Raw genomic sequence first — 22,429 nt, forward strand, 5'->3', positions numbered from 1 at the left:
ACTCATTCTGTGTCGCAGTTTCCCGTCCTTCGATTTGTTTTTATGTCCTCGTCTCTTCGATCTGTTTCTCTTGCCTGCCTTTTTCTGCTTCTCTTTGTTCCTTCAGTTATAACTGACTCTTAAGATACTTTCCTTCTTACCAAATCCTGTGCTTGAACCTGTATTTTGTACTCCGTCTGTATTTTGTTTTGGCCAAATTGGGATTTTTTTTTTTTTTTGCAAAGTTTATTCTGACAGCAGCTGCAGATATTTTGTGCATTTGTTCCTATAATTTAACACTTATAATAAAAACTGTTCATACTTCAGCTCCAGAGAAGGTTTACAGTGTGGGCATGCTTTATGTTTTTATAAAGGGAGGCAGTTGTGTTGTGAATGTATTTATGACCCAAACCAAACCTTGAAAGTATGCAGAGAGCTCAAATTCAGACTGCAGAAAGCTAAATCTGAACAAGAAACTGACAGAAACAAATTTTTACAAAATGAACAATAAACTGTTCCTCACTTCACACAAAGAAAATAAAATGTGCAGATTCACATAAGGAAAAATTCTTTTCAGCAGTTAAAAAAAACACAAAAAAGCTGTAACAATTAAACTAAACAATTGACTCTTGTGACTGACACTCGGATCCAAAGCTTCCACAAGTCACAAAAGGATCCCCAGCCTATTCAAATGTCTTTCATTCTGTTTGTATTTCTTGTCTTTAGACAGACTGGCATAATTTGTCAGAGCAAACTCATTTTACTTTAATAATTTAAATAGAGAGAAAATTACCCTCTCATATAACTCCACTATTATGGCAAACACCATACAATAGAACATGCAGTATAAGAGTCTTTAGAATTGGTTTGTAAATTGATGATTGATTTAACTTTAGTGAACAGTTTTGCTGTTAATAAATATCCATACATACATTTTCTTAACTTCTCATTCTGTTTGAATATTTGACCACTCTTCTTGGCAGAACTGGTAAAGTTCCTTTAAACTGGTTGGTTTCCTGGCACAGACCTGGCTTTTGAGCATAGTTCTCAAATTTTCAGTAGGGTTGAGGTCCGAGCTTTGGAAAGGCCATTCCAGAAGCTTGATGTTATCCTGCTTTATCCATTCCAAAACCAGTTCTGATATGTTTGGGATCATTGTCTTTTTGGAAAACCAAACTGTGTCCAGGTTTCATCATCTAGCTGCTGATTTGAGGAGAAGTTGAAAAATTTGGAGGTAGTCCTCCTCCTCACTTATTTCATCCACTGCCAGTACCACTTGCAGCAAAACAGCCCATAGCATGATGCTACCACCACCATGCTTGACAGCTGGTACAGTGTTCTTAGGTTTGAAAGCCTCCATACGTATACCTCATGTCACTGTGGCCAGACAGCTCAGTCTTCCTCTCTCTGACAATCAAACTTTTCTGCAGAAGGCATTTGGCTCATCCACGTGGGCATCTGCAAATTTCAGTCAAGCTTGAAGGTGTTGATTTTGGAGCACAGGCTTCTTTCTTGGTCAGCACCTTCTCAGTCCATGGTGATGTAAAACTGGCTTCCATGTGGACAGTGATGCTGGTGTTCCAGATGTTTCCAGCTCATGGCAGGCTTGAACCTCGGTGGTTCCTGGGTTGTTCCTAAACATCCTAAACAAATTTTCTCTCATCTGAGAGTGATGGTTTGGGTCTTCTTCCAGTACTTGGCAAAGTGGTGACACATCTGAATAACTTGTACTTATGTACAGTTGTTTGAACTGATGGTCTTGGAATCTGCAGTTATTTCAAAAGGACTCCAAGAGATCTTCCAAACTTGTGTAAATCTACAGTTCTCCTTAGATCTTCACTGAGTTCCTTGGACTTTCCCATTGTTCCGAGTGTTGGTCAATCCAACGAGTGCTGTCAAACAAATCCTTTGGATGCTAGCAAAGACAAACTACCAGCTATAGTCAGTCATGATCACTAATGAGAAGATAATAGTCATTAGCCTTATCATGTAAATTGTACATGATTGTAGAACCGTCAGCACCACTTAACTCACGTACATACTGTCCACCCTGGAAAAAGTGCAGTTAAAAAAACATTAAAAGCCCAAAGTTACCATGACATTCACTGTACCTGTGATAGGTGTATGTAAACATCTTACCAGAACTGTACAGTAGCTCAGCAAAGGTTACTTCGTATGTTTAAAAAAAAAACTATGAAAAACAAATTCAAGGGTCATTTTAGGCCCGTTTTGCTGCTATAGTGGCAGAAATCCTGGATAGTAAATGGTGAAAAGCGCAGATCAAAGTGAGACCTTCAAATTCCTTGTTTTGTGTGACCAACAGTCCAAAATTCAAAGATAATAAATGTATACCTGACTTGTACCTATCGCTTGTTTATGAAAGCCCAATACTAGATTTTTAGTAAGTGAGGCCTTAAAAATGGGCACTGAGTTACTATTTTTTAAAATTGTGCAGTATTTTTTAACACTTTGATGTCTTTGTTCCAGGACACAGCAGGAGAGCCTTTGTATAAACTGTTCAAGGCCTTGAAGCACCAGATTGAGAAGGGGCCGGTGGACGCCAAGATGAAGAAAGCCAAATACACGCTGAATGACACGGGGCTGCTGGGGGACGACGTCGAGTACTCTGTGCTGGTTAGTATGAACAAAAACACAGCAGTGTGCAGTCTTCTTTCACACACTTGGAATTAAACAGTGCTCGAGATGCATGGGGTCATTCATACGCTTCATTAGTCATTGATTAATTTGTTCACTGGTGAATTCCTGAAATAGCTTTAAAATAGTATGACGTGCATCCATCCATTTTCTTCACTTAACCAATTCACGGTCGTGGAGGCGACACCCCGCACAGGTCGCCAGCCTGACGCAGGGCTGACACAGAGAGACAGACAATCATTCGCACTCACATTCACAACTATGGGCAATTTTAGAGTGACCAATTAACCTAACCCCACTAACTGCATGTCTTTGGACTATGGGAGGAACCCAGAGAGAGTCCACACAGACACGCGGAGAACGTAAAACCACCACACAGAAATGCCCTGGCCATGTGGATTTGAACCCGGGACCTTCTTGCTGTGAGGCAACAGTGCTAACCATTATGTTGCCTGTAGTATGAAATATTAAGTAATTTTGTTTCTTCTTACTATTCATTTTTAGCCTTTTATGTGTCTCTTCGTGCCATTAAAATCTAACCATGACTCTTCTGCGTGTTACTTTAAACCATGAAATGAGACTGAAAATGCACCTAAAGAAATGCAGCTCAGTGTAGCATCAGTGTAGCACAAGATAACCACAGAGTTTAAGATGGATGGAGCCACCATGGCTGCACAAATGTACCAAAAACAGAATGAGTTATGAACAAATAAACGCCCTCTACAGATGTTAGAAGGGAAGGAGGAAGGGTATCCATAGAGGCCAGAACCATTTTTATACCAGACTGCAGACGTGCTTCTCTTTGCTGTTTAGTTGGACGTTTTAACATGAGGGTCTGTAGGGACTGACCCACTTGTGGCCAATAGGGGAACTGCAGTTTTTGTCACCTCCTTGGTTGGTTTGTGCTGCGTAATGAAAGCAATCCTTCGCAGCAGCTCCACTTTTATCTTCTTGTATCGTTGCTGTTCGTGTGTGTCTGATGGGCGTGTCTGTGCTGTCAGACTCTGCAGGTGTTGGTGCACGGGGAGGGACCAGATGTGACTCTGGTGAAGGTGTTGAACTGTGACACAGTCTCCCAGGTGAGTTTTTTTTGGTCTTTGTCATCAGGATCCAAATATTTCCCTCTGTTTGATCTCTGACTGAACGGCTCTTCACCTGCCTCCTGCACTTTTCACTTAGAGCTGACTGAACACCGCTGACTGTCAGTATTCTGAAGCTAATAAATGTGAATCACTTTCTATGTTTTGTGTTATACGAGGTGAAACTGTAATTTTGTGCTCTGCAGGTGAAAGAGAAGATCATCGATCAGGTGTACAGGAATCTGCCGTATTCTCAGAGACCGAAGGTGGAGAGTGTTGCGCTGGGTAAGATGAATGCAATCACAAAACAGCTCAGGAAAATACTAAAGACTAATTATTGATCATTACAAACTCCTGGGTTGCAAGATTTGTGTGCAAAAGACATGTAAAAGCTTATGTCATGTATAATATGTTTAGTTTTTTTACTGTTAGGGAGACCTTAAGGCCTCAGCACCACTTAACTCACGTACATACTGTCCACCCTGGAAAATGTGTCCTTCCTGAGCTGCACAGCTGGATGAGCTCTCAGTCTACAGCTGTTAACATTACTCAAACTAGAGCCACATGACTACACAGTATAGATACAGTGATGTGGAAAAGTATTTGCTCCCTTCATGATTTTTTTAGTTTTTTTGCATTTTCGTCACACTTAAATGTTTCAGATCATCAAACACATTTTAATAGAAAAAGATAAATACAAAATGCTTCTGCCCGGGCCTGTGTCAAAAATAATTTTTATAAAAATGATTTTAATTTATAAAATAATACTCCAGAAGCACATCCAGGAGGTCACAAAGAACCCACAACAACATCTAAAGAACTGCATGCCTCAGTTAAGGTCAGAGTTCATGATTCTAAAATAAGAAAGAGCCTGGGCAAAAATGGCATCCATGGGAGCGCTCCAAGGAGAAAACAACTGCTGACCAAAAAGAACACAAAGGCTCGTCTCACATTCGCCAAAAACATCTGGATGATCCCCAAAACTTTTAGGAAAATGTTCTGTGGACTCACGAGACTGAAGCTGGACTTTCTGGAAGGTTTGAGTCCCGTTACATCTGCATAAGCTAGCTCAGCATTTTATAAAAAGAATGTCACACCAGCAGTCAAACGTGGTGGTGGTAGTGTGATGGTCTGATGCTGCTTTGCCATCATTGATGGAACCACGAATGCTACTCTGTACCAGAAAGTCCTGGAGGAGGATGTCCAGCCATGAGTTTGTTGGGTTATGCAGCAGGACAATGATCCAAAACACACCAGCAAGTCCAGATTGATTCCCTTTGGGATGACCTTAAACGGGCCGTTCATGCTGGAAAACCCTCCAGTGTGGCTGATTTTAAGCAATTCTGCAGAGAAGAGTGGGCCAAAGTTCCTCCACAGTGATGTGAAAGACTCACTGCCAGTCATCTTGCTGCCAAGGGCGGCACAACCAGTTATTAGGTTTAGGGGGCAATGACTCAGGTAGGTTTGGATCAAATTTAAAAACTGCAGTTTGTGTGTGCTCAAGTTGTATTAAAATTGTTTGATGATCTGAAACATATGAGTGTGAGAAATATGCAAAAACCTAAGAAATCAGGAAGGGGGCTAATACTTTTTCATCTGTGGACTGTAATGTGCTCATTAATGAGTCACGTCTGCATTTTACTGACTGTGAATCTGAATTCTGTTCATTTGTTGAATGAGAAAGTGGAAGTTATATTAATGCATCTTGTGTCAAAGGATATTTTCTTCCTGACACAGAAAAACTGTCATGGAAATGCTTTTCACTGTAGAGCTGTCCTCTACCTGAAATTAGCCTCACACACATGCAGGTTAAGGCAGGAGACTGAAAAAGAAAAATGTTTCTTTTCTTTTAATAGACCTCCCTACAGATATCACAGATTCAGATGTTTTAACTTGATTGTGAAGATTAAGCATGAAGCTGCAGAGACATTTAAACGGGTCTGTCAGGCCACTAAAAGGCTTCTATAAGGGAAGTGAGACGTGCCATGAATAAGGATTAGATGGATTTCAGGGTCGACCTTAAATACCCCATAGCATCCAGATACAGAGAGAGAATTTCATTAATCCCACAGAGAATTTCCACTGCAGCTAAATCACACATAACAGCCATTTTAGTGTATGCTGTGTAATGTTTCAAACCGTTATTGTTGGGTATGAAAGGGCAAGAGTACTTCATCAATCCAAACAAGATATTATAAGATGTAAAGCTCTTGTAATATTCAGCAGCATGTTTCCTTTCCCCTTCCACGTTCACCTCAGGTGGTTATAATGCCGCTGCTACAGGAGTGTTTTAGGGGTGATGACAGAGAGATGCTTCATTTGATCACCTGCTAAGTTTTTCTGAAAGTGACTGCCTGCCAGTGTTTTTCACCCACAAACTTTCCTTACAAAGACGTCAAAAATTGCCTATCCACATGCTAATTACTCCAGCTTGTTTTTAATTTGGTGCTGGATTGGATCGGCCCGATGGACGCACTGCATTCTGATGTGATTGATTGTTTTGCTGTCAGGTAATTGATGACTCTGTGGGCTTTTGAAAAGGTTGCTCAGCAGCTAAATAGGTCAATTGTGGACTTGGTCGCTTGTTGCTTGTTTGCTGCTGACAGGCAGCCTGAATAAGTTCCTATAAATGTCAAAAGTCAAATTGTACTGACTCAGCATATCTTTCCTGAATAGATCTCGTTGGGACTTTCTGAGCAGTAACTGTGTTTTAAAGACTCTTCGCTTGTGGCTCAGTCACACTAGAGTAAAAGTAGGACCACATCAACCTCCTTGCAGAGGAGACCCCACTCAATCACACACTGATAGCAGACTGATTCAATCTTGCTACCATTTTATCGCCATCTTGATTCACCAAAGTTGCTGTGAAGACGGCAACTGCTCGTGAGACATTTCCTGGCTTGAAGCAACCGTTAAAAAGTCAACAGGATTCATTAACATTAGTCTGCGGAGTGTTTAATCAGATGTGGCTAACATTATAACCAATCACAGTCCAGCTGCCCTTCAGTTGCTCCAATCTGTCACCCATCCATGCAATTTTTCACTTCGTTTTGTTGATCGGTCAGACTGAAATTAGTCCTTGATAGACAGATGGTCCATCCAATCAGGATTTGTTTGAAAGTACCTTTTTATTAGTTTTGTGTAAGAAACCATCTGAACCATCAGTAAGGGTGTAGATTCGGTCCCAGTAATTCAGTGCCTGTCTGAGGTGTTGATTCATCCATCATTAAAAATATCTAATGCTCTACCCCTGACTGAGACAGTCACAGATGGGATTTGTTCCATGTTTTTGTGCAGAGAACTATCAGTTTATGGACGGTGTCTTCCTCACTTGGATGGAGCTGCAGCCTCACACATTAGCTGTGAAGTTAAACTATTAGAGACTGTGGGTTGGGAGAGTAGGGATGGTAGGGAAATATCCCACTGTTCCTACAATAAATTACACACCTGTGCATCAGGTTTACAATAAATCCACATTAATTCCCTTCTCCTGGCACCCACAGAGTGGCGTCCTGGCTCCACGGGTCAGATCCTGTCCGACCTCGACCTCACATCCCAGAAGGAAGGACGCTGGAAGAGACTCAACACTTTGGCTCATTACAACGTGAGTTCCACCTGCTGCACGTGCCCACTTCAGCTCTGTGTCGTATCTCCTGTTCCTTCATCCTGCTGAGTGTCTTATTACCAACCGCATCCTGTCATTTCCTGATGGTTAAACTGCTCTTTGTAAAGATGAGTTAAATTACAGGCGAGCACAGTGACGTCGCACCTCCTACTGCCGCCGTGATCCCGTCCAAATGGAGCTTAATCAAGCTTTTATTGACTGAAACTGTCCTCGCAGCAGTGGAGTGGTTTAAAAAGTCCAGCATCACTCAGCAATTACACATTTGTCTCATGAGGCATTAAAGTTTGCACACTGCCACATAAGAACAAACTGTCCCAGAAAAATCCTTGAATGGGGGAAGAGGAATGGTCTCTCTATAGAGCTTAGGTTTTCCACTTGAGATTTGCTGATCTGGGTGAAGATTTATGCTCATCATACTCACTGAGGTCATGAATGTTTTGGTAATAATGGGCTTAGGTTATAATGGGTAATACTGGGTAAAAGTGGTCATGTGGCATCATTAAAAAACATTTTATTTATGTGATGAATAATGTCATTACTGTATTAGTGCCCATCTGAGTCGGGACTCCTGAGCTTTTTGCAGGGGAGATGAGGCTCACAGAAAGCCCATCCCAGCTGTCCCTGGGTGAGGGACGTGTCGCCAGCCTGTCACAGGAAATAAATGCAGGCATGTGTGTTAGGACTGCTGAGTGGAATCTCATCTTTAGTGTTCAGATCCAGTTTCGTTCAGGCGATCTTATAAAAACTGAGAGCCGAGATGAGCTTCAGTCGCTTCAGTTCACTCTTTAGGACCTCCTCCTTCATCACAGATCTCAGTAAAACTGAGCCGCCTTCCTCCTTTTTTGGCCTTTTCAGCACAACAGCACATCTACTAGTGACACTTTAGAAACCTCCTTTCATCGACCTTTCTGTTTCCTCTGTAGAGTCAGATGCTCCGGCCTCAGGATGTTTGGTGTAGTACAAGAACCTGCAGCACGTTTGTGGTGTTTTCCAAGCTGAGATGAACTTTGTTCATAGTGTGTCCAGTCCTCAGTGAGTCAGGACAGATTGGACCTGTTCCCTCTGCACTCTATGAATGTTTTTAATCATCTTTTGTTTCTCTGTGTTGAGCTGAGACCTTTTCCTCTCCACCAAAATCACCAACAAGTGGAAGTGCAGATAAATGTCGAGCCACTCGAGAGTCACTGCACGAAAACCAGCAGGAATGAAAACTCTCCTGCAGTCCGCTGTCCTCTCTGACATTTAAAGAAACTTCATTTATTGAGAAAGCTGCAGAGAGACAGACAGTCGTCACATTACTTAGTGATTTGAATCATTTCCTGTCTTACAGGTTCGAGACAACGCCACGTTGGTTCTGTCCAGAGTTTTGCACACACAGTCATTCCACCAGCACCAAGACAGCCACGAAGAAAGTATGTGCACACACAAACAAACAGCCACACACAGCGCAGCCACTTTATCTGCAACATTTCATTTTTATTTTTCACGTTTTGGTGTAAAATGAAAATGCACATCAGCATCACGCAGCTCGTGTCTGAAATGTTCTCCTCCCTGTCGCTCTGTCTCACCTGCAGAAAACGCCCTGCTGGAGGATGATAACACTTTCCACCTGGTGAGACAGCCTGATGAAATTGACGAGGTGAAGTCGAAGCGAGGCAGCATGAAGGACAAAGCGATGACCAAAGCCATCACAGAGATCTACCTGACCAGGCTGCTGTCTGTCAAGGTACAGCTGTGCGGTTTCACTGTAAATGTTTTTGACATGTCTGTGAGTTTCAGCAGTGGAAATAAACCATAAACTCTTTGGTCTGTGTATTACACCACAGATTTTTTACAGGTATCAGTACTAGCTTCTTTACAGATGGAAGTTTTTACATAAAGAATAAAGTTTTTATATTGTATGCTCGGGTTGGATGGTCTGTTTTATCGTTTTGTAGACTCAACCACCAGAATATTCATATTTATAAGGCTATTATTGGTCTGCTCCCATCTTCAAGTATAGAATTAATGTTATGACTGACTTGTGTTGACTTGAAATACATATGTGTGTGTGTTTTACAGGGCACTTTGCAGCAGTTTGTGGACAATTTCTTCCGCAGCGTGCTGTGCTCGAGCTCCGTCGTCCCTCCGGCCGTCAAATACTTCTTTGACTTCTTGGACGAGCAGGCGCAGAGACACGACAACGTAGATGAGGAGACGCTGCACATCTGGAAGACCAACAGGTACGAACACTGACAAAAAAAAAAACCACACCCCTTAATGTTCACGCGGTTAAAAACACAGTTGATGTGTTTTCACAGATTCAGGGAGTGTTTTTCCACAGTGTTTTGTGAAGCTCGTGAGAAACTTTTTCAGCTGTGCCATCTTATCGCTGTAATTCTGTGCGTGGATCTCATCATCCTTTACATGCTTTACCAAGAAATCTGTGCATGAGGTCTCCTTAAAATTGGCTGTTGGTTGAAAATATTGCCATTATTTGCCATTCAAATAAAGTTTAATATCCAAAAAGGGTTCTCTTCAACAAAATCTGCTGGATTTTTTATTAACGCTCTCATAATTTCTACCATTATTAGCTGCTCTGGCAGGAATATTACAGATTTTTGGGGGGAGAAAGAGGAAGTAGAAGCCACAGACCTCATGGAATCTATTTGAGTAAATCCCTGTCTACTGAGCTTTATCAAGACCAGGGATTTCTCCACAGACCGGCTTAAATTAAATGACATCATTCACTGTGATATTTGAATGTAGGAAACAAGGAAACGTCTCTAAGTGAGTGATGTGTGGGACTGAAACTCTGTTCTGACGCCTTCAAACTCTCCTCACATGGATCATGCTGTCAGTAAAGGCCTCAGACGGGCTGATATGTGACTCTCTAACTGATTCAGCATCTGCCAGCTTCACTTCAAAGCTCCTGTGAATCTCAGCTGGAGATACAACCTGCAAAGAAAACCGGCTAAGAGAAATAATTATGTTGCTTCACTGCTGTGTGTGTCTGTGTGTGTGAGAGATACTTCATCAGCTAAAGGAGGGAGTAATTATGTCCTCATCACTTCTAAACCAGGCCGCGGACCACATAAAAGCCTGATTTAATTGGCAGGCTGTTATCAGGGCGGATAAATGATGACAGAGCAGAGACAAAGGAGAAGGAAAGAGAAACAGAGAGAGATGGTGAGATTGCTTTTTTAAAAACACAAACTTCTCTGCTTTCAAATTGGCCTTGAGCTAAGCCTGTCAATCATCAGAGAGGCACACATACACACACATCTGAACAAGTTGGTAAATGAAATATTTATCAGTTCTGGTGAATTATAGATGGGGGTTATGGTCTCTGGAGGTAGAGAGGGTGGGGGGATGAAAGGATAGAAGGAGTGAAGGGAAACGGAGTGTCGGATAGATCCTTAAAAAGTCTGAAACTGAGCGTCCACTTGAGTAAGTGTTGCTCCGCCCGCCAAACTTCTGATCCATCGTTTCACATCCAGCTGTAACACCAGCAAATTTAACAATGAAATGTCATCAGTTTTGGTTCATCACAAAAACAGCTTCTCGTTTTTGGTCAGCTAATGCTGAAGGGGCCTGCAAAATAATTCAGGAAGAAACTCGATCCAACTAAAAAGATCCCACAACAAAACCAATAATGAGGCAAACGGAACAAAAATGAGACCAAAACCTGACCTTAAGGGTGAAGAACAACCACATGATTACCAGACACATAACAGTTAAAAAATAACCACAAAAAGAAGTAAAACAACTAAAATGAGATCCAGAATGGCTCAAAGAGATGCTAAAAACATGCTAAATGACTAAAATGAGAAACAAAATTACTAAAATCCTATAAAATACAAATTAACCAAACCGAGCGAAGGAGAAAGAATGAGCCGAAAACAGAAAATACAACTAAAATATGACCTCAACGATGAAAAACGACCAAACTCAGAGGCAAAAGATTATAAAAGGAGGAAAAAATGACCACAAAGAAATGCCAAATGATGAACATCAGATATGTCAGCTCAAAGTTTTAAGATGGGAGTCTGTGGGGATTGGCTCACTTCCCCCCCTGGAGGTTGACACTTGATTTAAACTAGTTTAGACTAAAAAGTCTGAGTTTCCAGTCGTGATTTTTAGCAGCAGGTTTTTGTGTGTCCTCAGCTTGCCTATGCGGTTCTGGGTGAACATCCTGAGAAACCCACACTTCATCTTCGACGTCCACGTGACGGAGGTGGTGGACGCGTCGCTGCACGTCATCGCTCAGACCTTCATGGACGCCTGCACCAAGACGGAGCACAAACTCAGCAGAGTGAGCATCACACTGTAACTGTTCAGGAGTCTGCTCCATGTTTGTGGCCCTGCTCGTGTCTCTGAGATTAGCTGTGCATCTGGGTCATTTTTCAGTTACAGCAACAATTACCTGCTGCTTTTCTGTGATTTCAGTCCCATTCAGAGCCATTTCCCTCTATTTTAAACGAGATCTCCGATCCATTTATTTATCAGCTCCGTGAATTTTGTGTGAACGTGGAAAAAGCCGAAAATGTTTGGAAACAAGAGAAAACCCTCAGGGACACAGAGTCAGATGTTCAGATGAAGCTCTGTGGATTTCTGTGATTACTGAAGCAACCAAAAATACTCTCAGGCAATTTACGGTTGTTAATTCAACGTCAGAGGTGATACTGAAGTGAAAGTGGCACCACAGGCTGTCAGCTCTTTATCACCCTCCTGTGGAGTCTTTCTTTGTTATCTTAGTCCTGCATGACGCTCACATCTACTATGAACTTTGTCCTGTAATTTCTAACATCTCATTTACCTTAAGAGCCGTCGCAGTAAAGATATTTCTAGCTCCATGTTTTTACCTTGTGCTAGCCACACTCCCTTTAAGCCAGCTTTCCTCTGATTGGCTGCCCCTCATTTATGGAACTTTTGAACGGCGGGTGGGCGGGGCTTCTGTGTCTGCATTTCCGCATTTAGGGCAGCCTGAATTATGAGTTTTTTCAAACATTGGCCATGTTTAATACATGCAGCCACCAAAAACAGAACAGGTCCACTTTAAAGTCTAATCTGACTGCGTCGGGCGGCAGCATTTAACTTCTGGAAGAGTCATATCTGCAAACTCAGGCACATGTTCTGTTTAAAGGATTAAGTTAAGTGTTCTGGGTCACAGTCGTGTAGCTTAAAGCTGACATTAATGCAGTATTTTCACTTCTTTATTTGGAAGTTTAGTTTGAGGGTTTGAATGTTACAGGTCATGCTAGTTGCTTTGAATACATCCTTTAATTTTCATCACTTCTCATTTCCTGCTTTCTGTGCGCACTAATCTTTTGTCTCATTCTGAAGGGAAAGCTTGTATTTTTGAAGGCCCTTTTAACAGAAAGGTTAAGTGTTTCTCTTGAACTCAAAGCTACATGTTCACACTTCTTGTCCGAAGCCTTTCTGAGACTCTCGGGAAGTTAGCGCTGCAGACGAGGAGGCAGGCTGATGGAAGAGTTAATTACCAAAGCACAAGATAAGCCCTGCACTGTTTGCACAGCACACGTTGATGATAATGTGCAGAGCAGGGACGTTCGGGAGAGGATTTTCATACAGTTTAGGTTTTTTGGAAATGAAATTGTTTGCTAGAATCCTTGTGAATACAAAGATGTTTCATCTGTTTTCTCTCTCCTGCTGCAGGAGTCTCCCAGCAACAAGCTTCTCTATGCAAAAGAGATTTCCACGTACAAGAAGATGGTTGACGAGTGAGTTTAAACCTCTAAATATCCTGAGAGAGCAGGGGTGTGTGTGTGTGTGTGTGTGTGTGTGTGTGTGTGTGTGTGTGTGTGTGTGTGTGTGTGTGTGTGTGTGTGTGTGTGTGTGTGTGTGTGTCTGTTTGAAGGAGGACTAAAATTTTTCAAGCAGTCTCAGGATGTTTTATGTGGTTCTTTTCAACTGCGGGGGTTAACCAGAACACCTTAAATCACCTGATGAAATTCATTTTGACTGTGTGTGTTTTCTGCAGTTACTACAGGGGCATCAGACAGATGGTTCCAGTCAGTGACCAGGACATGAACACACACCTCGCTGAGGTGTCCAGGGTATGAATCAAGCTCCGTGTGCAGCTGCAGCTGTTCATGCATTATGTTGTCTACATGTGAACAGTCAATCAGCTTTTTGCATGTTGCATCCCTCTGCAGTGCATTTAATCAGGAAATTCTTAACTTTTTTTCTCCACTTTATGGACCTATTTATAGTAAATGGCTGACAGGTTAGGATTTCACACACACTTGCTGGACACTTTATTAGGTACATCTTGCTATGCCTCCTAAAATGCCTTGATTTTGGTTGCTGCAGATTTGTAGGCTGCCTCGGTTTCCTGTTCTTAGCTGACAGGAGTGGAAGCTGTTGTGGTCTTCTGTTGCTGTAGCCTGTCTTCTTCATGTTGTGCGTTCAGAGATGCTCTTCTGCGTACCTTGGTTGTAACAAGTGGTTATTTGAGTTACTGGTGCCTTCATATCAGCTTGACATCTGATGTCAGCAAGGCATTTTCCCTCCAGAGAACTGCTGAATATTTTATTTTTCAAACCATTCTCTATAAACCTTAGAGATGGCTGTGTGGGAAAAATCCCAGCAGATCAGCAGTTTCTGAAATATTCAGACCAGCCCGTCTCAACCATGTGATGCTCAAAGCCACCTAAATTATCTTTCATCCCCATTCTGATGCTCAGTTTGAACTTCATCAGGTTGTGTTGACCATGTCTACACATCTAAATGCACTGAGTTGCTGTCATGTAATTAACTGATTAGATATTTGTGTTAATGAGCAAAGTGACCAGCACATAAGTATCTACATGGAACCTATGTTAAAGCAGGTCCACTTCAACTATTATTTGCTGAACTATACATTTTAAAACAACAGTTCCAGAACAACCAGTACAGACTCGAATAATTGGATTTATTTATTTAAATTATCAGAAACTGCAGATCCAAACCTTCAAAGATGATTATTAACACCGATGTGAATGTAGCATCTGTCTAAACTGTGCTCTCACTCCCTTTGTAGCAACACACAGACAAGCTGAACACCCAGGTGGCCTTACATCAACTGTACCAGTTCGCCAGCAAGTACTACGATGTGGTGAGAGCCGCTGTTTTCGGTTTCAGTGATGTTACTGAGAGTGTGGAATCTGTGAACTAAGAGAGAAAAACAAATATAGTGCTGTTATTGTTCAGGATGAAGGAACTTACACACAATTGAGTGTTGTTATTTCTGCTGTTTTATTGGGTTGATATAGGTGTGTTTTTTCTTTTGTTTTGTTTTTTGCACAATAAAATTGTCTGAAGTTGGTAAAATTTTCCACTTCATTAAGTGGTCAGGGTGCATTAAGATTAAAAAGCAGATGCCGGTTTTTCTCTGATTACTTTTGGATGCATTCTTTAAGCAGAGTCAGTGATTCACCCAGTGATTCATCTAAGGTGAGGTATTAGGTTGTATTCTGTCTGATCTTTGGACTTCAGCTTAAAGAAGAATTCAGGTTAATTGCAGTCGGCTCAACAAAGGGCAACAGGGGCAGAAACAAAAGCATGCTGATCATTTTCTTGACAGTTTACCAAAAAAAAAAAAAAAAAAGATAGAAAAATTGCAACTAACCATCACAATCACTGCACATGTGTAATGCAGACCAAGACATTTGTTGGTTTCTCCCATCAAAAGAAGTTTAGTATGAGTCATTTGTCATGCAGTGTGCCAGAATGTCCCAGCAGGAGACTTAACCAGAGGGAAGCTTTTTGGATCCATAAATGACACACCACTAATGACCTGAGTTAGAACTCAGTGGACTGCTACTTTATAAATGTTGTTTGTCTTTTGAGATGCATTTTTACTATTTCTAATTATGGAGCTTATTGTGGATTTTGTATGGCAACACCCTTTTGGATGCCTACACCAGGTCCAAGTTTGAGTTTTCCCTTTGGTAGGACATCACCAGTCGAATATTCCACTTTCAGCCAAGGTGGAAGTTCACTGTTGGTTGAGCAGCGCTTGAAAAGAGTCGCTGTTTCCATAAAATCTGTCATATTCCCTGATGAAGACTTACATGCTGAGACCCATTGGAGTTTTTTAGGTTAAACATGACCATCAAGTATAAAGGCATTTTAAAATTGGTTTAAAAGAGTGCCATAGAGTTATTTTAATTATAAGATTGGGCACAAACTTGTAAATATATTTGTCTCTAATGTAGCATTGCATTAAAAAAATGCTGGGACAAACCAGTCACTAGATGGCAGCACAAAAATGATTTTCATGCTGGTTGTAGTTACTCAGAAGATTTTTCACATTGACAATAAAACTGCACACAAAGACATATTTTTTTTACTCATATTGACATAATTATATAGAATATTTGCTTCATTTTAAAAACATGTTTTCAACTTTGCAATTTTCACCTCTTCCAGATTATCCAGTCACTGGACGATGACCCTGCAGCCCAGAACAAACAGCTCACCCTCCGCCTCCAACAGGTCGCTGCCGCCCTAGAGAATAAGGTCACTGACCTTTGACGCCAGACCTCGAGGAGGGTTTGGGAGGAGGAGCTTATGAATGCTAAAATACAGGATTTTGTTTTCAACATAAGGACTCAAAGGATGACGAGCTCTCAGACTCTACCGAATGTTTAATCGTGTAACGACTGAAGTAAGATGGTGTCAGTGGATCCACAGGAAGGACTGAAGGGGGAGGAGTTATGGGACTTCTGGAGGGATGAGGGAAGTGTTAAAATACACCCTGAGTGGTGGAAACTAAAGTGCTGATATCTACTACTCCTACATGGTATACTTCTGCTGGGCATCCCAAAATAAAATAGCAAGGAGGGATGTGAAATGGCATCATGTGATTACAGAGGGAAGTTGTGTGAAATCAGAGTTATTTTTTTAAGTGTAGCTAGGACGTACTTTTGTGTACTCCTTGGACTTTGGTGTTTCTGTATTTGGCTTCTCTTCATCGCAAATTTTAATTTTACCATGCAAGGACCGAAGTGCCACATGAGGAACGAAGGTTTCAAATTTATTTGATGAATGAGTGTGGAAATGAGTAAATGAGACATTCCCAAGTATATCCGTTTTGGTACTTAGCTCTTTTCGGAAGTGCAGCTGCTCTTTGCACCCTTTGTGACCACTTTGTGAAGTCTGGGAACTGTGGATGTGAGGTGAATTTCATCCTGAAGAATGCAAATGATGCTCAGATGAAGCACCAGTAAAATGGGAACCCTCTACGGTACAGACCACTGACCTATCAGGGGTCTTGAGGAACTGAATTCAGGGTACGATGAGTTAAATAAGCCCAAACAGCAGGTTTTTTTCTTGTATTGTGGCCAAATGTTGGTTTTTCTCGCCAATTAGCTGCCGTATGTGTTTCTATGCTGATGATACTGTGCTGGTGACTCACAGCTGAAAATTTTTATTCAGTTTAGTTTTAGGTTTGTTTTTTTAAATGTACACAGGCTTTACGCAGAGGCTTCATGAATCCATATCCAACATAAAATGTATCTTTTTAATTTACTGACATGGTACCACTTACTTTTATTCTTTTGCAGAGTTTCTGTGCAGATGGTCCATAAATGTATGTGAAAGTGTTCTCAGCTGAGATGCTTTTTTACTTTCTGCAAAAAAAAAAATTTAAAAATCTCAACTAATCATGTGAACTAAACAGCCAAAACTTTTATGTTCATGCGTGATTTATGTTTGCTTTTATAATCTGTACACTTCCACTTCTCTTGCGGTACCCTCTCAAATATAACGCTGCATTTGTTTTCTATTTTTCTGTTTAAGCGCACATGCTAGACAAGGTTTGCTTACTTTTATGTCTTCTGAAGGACAGGGTATCAAAGGATCCTTGAAGAACACCTCAAATAATCCCAAATTTAAAGTAGTGAAATGTTAAATTTTTTTTTTTTTCATCGTGCATCAATGTTGTTCTTAGAGCTGAAAGATAAGTAAAGAAATATTGCATTGAGTTAGTTTCATTATACATGGCACCACATGCATTGTCTCTGAACAATCAGCTACCTTCTTCCTTGTTGTATGGAAGATTTAAAAAGCATAAAATTAATTAAAAACAAACAATATTGTATGTTTATTAAATTTAAGAGCTGTGGTTTAAATTCTCTTTTACTGTATTTTTACATGAAAACTTCAGATCCACAAACTTTGTCCAGTAAATCAGCAGCTTTGCTTTTATGCTTGGCTCTCTCTTCATCACAGCCAGTACAAGGTCTGAATCATTGCAGGCGCTGCATCAATCTCCCCCTCCACTTTCCCCTCACTCACGAACAAGACCCTAAGATACACACATTTGCGGCAGCAACTTGTCCGTTACCCAGAGGGGGTGCTCCCCCCTTCACCTTTTTCCGACTGAGAACCATAGCCTCAGACTTGGAAGTGCTAATTCTAATTCCAAGTGCAGCACGCTCTTCTGCATCCCACCCCAGTGCAAGCTGGAGATCATGGCTCGATGATGCCAACAAAACCACATCATCTGCAAAAATCAGAGGTGAGGTCATGAGACCACCAAACCTGACACCCTCCACCCCTCGATTGCACCTAGAAATTCTGTCCATAAAAAGTTATGAACAGTGTTGGTGACAGAGGGCAGCCTCGGTGAAGTCCAACATCCACCGAGAACAAGTCTGACTTATTGCCACCAAGTGAACCAAACTCACTACAGTTGTATAGGGACCAAATAACCCACAACAATGGGCCCAGTACCCCCATACGCCCAAAGCAGACCCCCACAGGATACCCCAAGGGATGCAGTGGCATGCCTTCTCCAGGTCCATAAAACACATGCAGACTGGTTGGGCAAATTCCCCATCCCAAATGTCAGTTACATTAACACAAAATAGTGCATGAAGTTGGCAAACAACATAACAATCTGAACAAACTGATAACTGGGACTTGACCTGTTTGAATGTCACATGATCTGATTTGCATGTACTGATTGGTGGTGCTATGGACATGGTGGCTTTTGCTGACAAAGGGAAGTGGCATCCAGAGAACTTTGCCAACACACCATGTTTTGGACGAGGCTCAGTGTGGCAACCCCTTGGAAATAAGCAAGCAACCCAAAGCACCTTTACCTTTTATTAAAAGCAAAAACACTCTCAAAACAATTTTATTTTTTTATTCAGGCACTTTAAATCTTCCATAGTCTCTGACCTAGATGTATAGTTCTATTTTAATGTTGCAAAAAAAAAAAAAACACATTCAACCTGATGATAAAAGTTTTATTTAGGAATATATGTGTTAATAGCTCTCTAAAATTAAAAAAAGATTCAGTATTTTCAAGAACAATTTGCAGCAGAGTGAGGAAACATGTCATCCATTAATTAGAGAAATGAGAAGAAAAAAAGGACATTTTGCCACCGTCAGTGAGGGAAGTGCGGACCAAGCAGCACCACAGAAGTCCAAATGAACTCATTTATCTTTTTTGTTTTCTGCACATTAATCATTGCCAACAAAAAAATCATAATACATCTGCATTATTCTTTTCCTCCTGAGCTCAGATAACATGTTTCATGCAGAGCTCAGGTTACTATCCAAGATTTAATGTGCAGTTTATAAGTTGTGTGGTTTTCTTTCAGGAGAAAAAGATTTTTTTTTCTTCAAAGTTCACAAATTGCATCTTTAATCTGCAGAGTAATATGACCATAAGGCTGGTACAGTGTGTTTTGTACTTGATGGAAACACTGCGAAGCTCTGGTAAGAATCTGGCACCGCATGACCTCCAGACACAGACAGAAATAAAAAGCTTGTTTTTATTTTGATTCCTTGGAGGCATTTCTATCAGAAATTTCATTAAAAAAAACACCAAAAAAAAAACTTTGGTGTCATAAAGCCTCAAGAAAGTGTTGTTTGTGGAGTTCCTTGGACTGTCATTGCAGTTGTTTTTAATGAAGAGCTTCTAATCTTTTAAACTTTCCTTTTCTGTTCAGATATCAGACCACACAAAGCAAAACTTGACCAGCTTTTCAAAGCAGGCTGCCACTTCTTCTTGAAATGTTTGGGCCTTCGTTGGGTTACCGAGGGGAGTCTGAACTCATCTTTAAAATTCAGTTAGGATAGTCAAAGTAATTTCCACATTCAGGGACCTCCACGCCCCCTTTATAGAACAGCGTGGTCATCTGTGACAACAAATATTAAGTCTGAAACATCATGAAGAGGAGGATTGGATTTGAATGGATGTGGGTTGTAAAGTGGCTTGCAGAGGCAGCAGCGACTTTAAGCCAGCTGAAGCAGCTTAAAAAGTCTGCCATATAGGAGCCTTGTCAATTGGATGTGCAGAACAGTTGGCTTGGCTTTGTGGTCTGCCTGAACTACCCCTGTGCTCAATTTTCATCATGAAATAAAAGCCCATTCAAATCGAATTCATGTCGAGAACGTTGTTTTTCTCACTCTCCTATCATTCACCAACTCCAGCTGCTTTCTGGCTTCTTTCTGCCACCAGTGAGTGCCTTAAAGAGTTGAAGAGAAAGGAAACTTGGAAGGAAAAAGCCAAAAGAAAAAGACATTTAGAAGAACATGTTTATAGTGGGCTTAGTGGGCATTTGTAATTTTTAACTGGAAGATCACAGTGGGGGAAAAAGGTCTAATTAAGTGTTATAGTCACACTAGAGAAAACAGTGGTCAGAGATCTCAGCACGACCAATGAACTTGCTAGTTTGTCAACTTTGAAATGGCTGCTTTGAAGACGTGGATCAGGTCTGCTATGAGATTGAGTCAGTCTGAGATTGAATGGGGTCAAGATTGCAATTTGTGATGATACGCCAATGAACTGTGAGAAACTGGTGGAAATCTACATATTCATATTACATTAAGTACTTGTATTCAGAGTCCAGGCAGTACCTCCTGTACAGAAATGCCTCTACAAATACTGATGTGGTTGCTGGAGGACAGCAGTTCAACTGCAAAAGGATACAGGCACTCGGCAATAGGAATATAGAAGTGCATTGCAGACAAACTGCACTCATGGGGGCAGACTGACTCTGATTGACTGGAACATGTTGTGTAATAACTTATCACACATGGTTGCCCAGATGCAGAATGTGTTGCACACCCAACCTCTGTGCCATATTGCCATATTGCTCTGGAGTTTATCTCCCAAAAGTCTGGCAATTTTTTAAAAGGAAAAGTGCAAAAAATAAAAAAATCTAAACATTTTTTGGCCCATGTTGAACAAAGGCCAAAACTGTAGTTTGGGACACATTTGGGTCAAATCGTTCTTGCTGTCTGTGCAGAAGTTTGACTCGAGTGTGTGATTTTTAATGAAGTGGTTTTCAGGGTGGGAAAGGTGCAGGAAAATGCTGGATTGCATGGATGAGCACATTTATTTGTCTGGTATTTGAGGTTCAGTGTTTTGTGTTTTTAATCTTGTACAACTAAAACTGTATTTGAAGTATTTTTGTTTTATGAGGCACACATGAACAGGTCTGAGTTTCTGAATGTTAAAGAAAATCACTCACTGGTACTGATGCTTTTACCAACGGCCTTTTCTTTGTACATCAGCGTTGCCATTGTTTGTTCCTGTAACGTTGTTGTTGGAAACAGTTGGTTTGGAAGAACCGGACCAAGCGCAGCCTTTGAAATGGACAGAAACAGCACTACCAGTAACCACAACTGGTCTGGACTGGACTGAAGCCCAAATCAGTGACTCTTCTTAGGAAGTGGAGAAGTGGGTGGAAAAATCCAGATCTAGGAAGTCCAAATATCCAATAAAAGATGTTTATACGTAATGAAACTTGTCATCTTGTTTAATTTTGCCATAATTATTACTGAGTCCATCACATAATGAAGAATAAACATGTAATCTTTGACTTTAAAAATTGTTTTGTGTTTCACAACATCCCTACAAGATGATGTTTAGGCCTCCCCCCCGGTCCTTTATGAACATTATGAAACATTGGTGGGATACCTGTTGGAGTCCCTGCCCTCTCAAAATGTTCTTAGTTTATGACATCACCAATACGTGGCCTATATTTCTCCAACACTCATTCGACTGTGTAATTTTGGCCACTAGGCTTCAACTGTGTAGAATTATAGAGAATTTAAAAAACTTGCTTATCACTTTCCTGATGAGGTCATGGTCCCGGACATTAGTTTTAAGTCTGATTTAATACGGCACGATGCTCATTTTGTAAACTGTAATCCCCGTTAGTACTTAAAAGGACTTATCTACCTTGTGACATCACCCTATACAGTCTATGGTCAAATATGGAGCTAGAAGACAATGAGAGAGATACAATCACCAGCCACTTTATTAAGTACACCTTGCTATTACTTGCTTGGTCCCCAGCTTGAAGCCGTCTGGCCTTTTTCCTCTGGCTGCTGACATCAACAAGACATTTTCTCCCAGAGAACTGCCGCTCACTGGATATTTTCTCTTTCAGACCGTTCTCAGTAAATCTTGGAAAAGGCTCTGTGGGAATCTGCCAGCAGATCAAAAGTTTATGAAACATTCAGCGCACGTTCAAAATCACCTTTCTTCTATATTCTATTGTTCTGTTTGAACAGTTTGTCTTGACCATGTCTACAAGCCTAAATGCACTGAGATGCTGCCATGTGATTGTTTCCTGAGGTCAGGGCATTCATTTAATGTCCCAGCTATCGCCCCAGCTGGTCATTAAAAAACAGGTTTGCTTGATTTTGGAAGCCGATCCCATGTTTTACTCTCCAGCTTTGTGAATTACCATAAAGATTTTCTGTTTTCTGAATATACACCAGTATTTCTATTTTATATTTATAACATTAACTGTGATGATGTTCATTCACATCCAGAGACAAAAGAGCTTCAGAGGATTAATCAGCTTTCATTTATTCAGGCTTCAGAGGAAGTCCTGTCTGCATGTTTCTCAGCAGAAAACTGTGTTTAACTGACAAATACACCTCCAACAGCCTGAAGCAAGGACGCAGTGAGCGTTACTCAGAGGGGCCTCCTGTTTACAATTCACAGGAACTAAAACCACATCTGCCATCAAACTCCTGACAGAGACTCAGCTCTGCTGCACTCAGACTCACTGCTGGCAGTGAGGAAATAACGATTATTAATGAATATTTGTTTTTAGATTTTGGATTTATAGCA

The 22,429-nt window shown here is 41.0% G+C and overlaps 1 protein-coding gene across 2 annotated transcripts in view; it reads left to right on the forward strand.

The window, feature by feature from the left end:
* LOC115773733 (plexin-B2-like) overlaps positions 1-21,063 on the forward strand; it is a 228,335-nt gene extending 207,272 nt beyond the window's left edge. For both annotated transcript variants that reach the window (XM_030720626.1, XM_030720627.1), the window contains 12 exons: positions 2,467-2,613; positions 3,636-3,713; positions 3,920-3,998; positions 7,217-7,317; positions 8,669-8,750; positions 8,913-9,064; positions 9,400-9,560; positions 11,485-11,632; positions 12,997-13,061; positions 13,322-13,397; positions 14,363-14,437; positions 15,754-21,063. In XM_030720626.1, coding sequence (XP_030576486.1) covers positions 2,467-2,613; positions 3,636-3,713; positions 3,920-3,998; positions 7,217-7,317; positions 8,669-8,750; positions 8,913-9,064; positions 9,400-9,560; positions 11,485-11,632; positions 12,997-13,061; positions 13,322-13,397; positions 14,363-14,437; positions 15,754-15,858 — 1,269 coding nt within the window. In that variant the 3' untranslated portion in view covers positions 15,859-21,063. The remainder of the gene's footprint in view (positions 1-2,466; positions 2,614-3,635; positions 3,714-3,919; positions 3,999-7,216; positions 7,318-8,668; positions 8,751-8,912; positions 9,065-9,399; positions 9,561-11,484; positions 11,633-12,996; positions 13,062-13,321; positions 13,398-14,362; positions 14,438-15,753) is intronic.
* Positions 21,064-22,429: the final 1,366 nt, after the last annotated feature.

The sequence above is a fragment of the Archocentrus centrarchus genome, chromosome 23, assembly GCF_007364275.1.
Source record: "Archocentrus centrarchus isolate MPI-CPG fArcCen1 chromosome 23, fArcCen1, whole genome shotgun sequence".
In the NCBI taxonomy this organism is placed as follows: domain Eukaryota; kingdom Metazoa; phylum Chordata; class Actinopteri; order Cichliformes; family Cichlidae; genus Archocentrus; species Archocentrus centrarchus.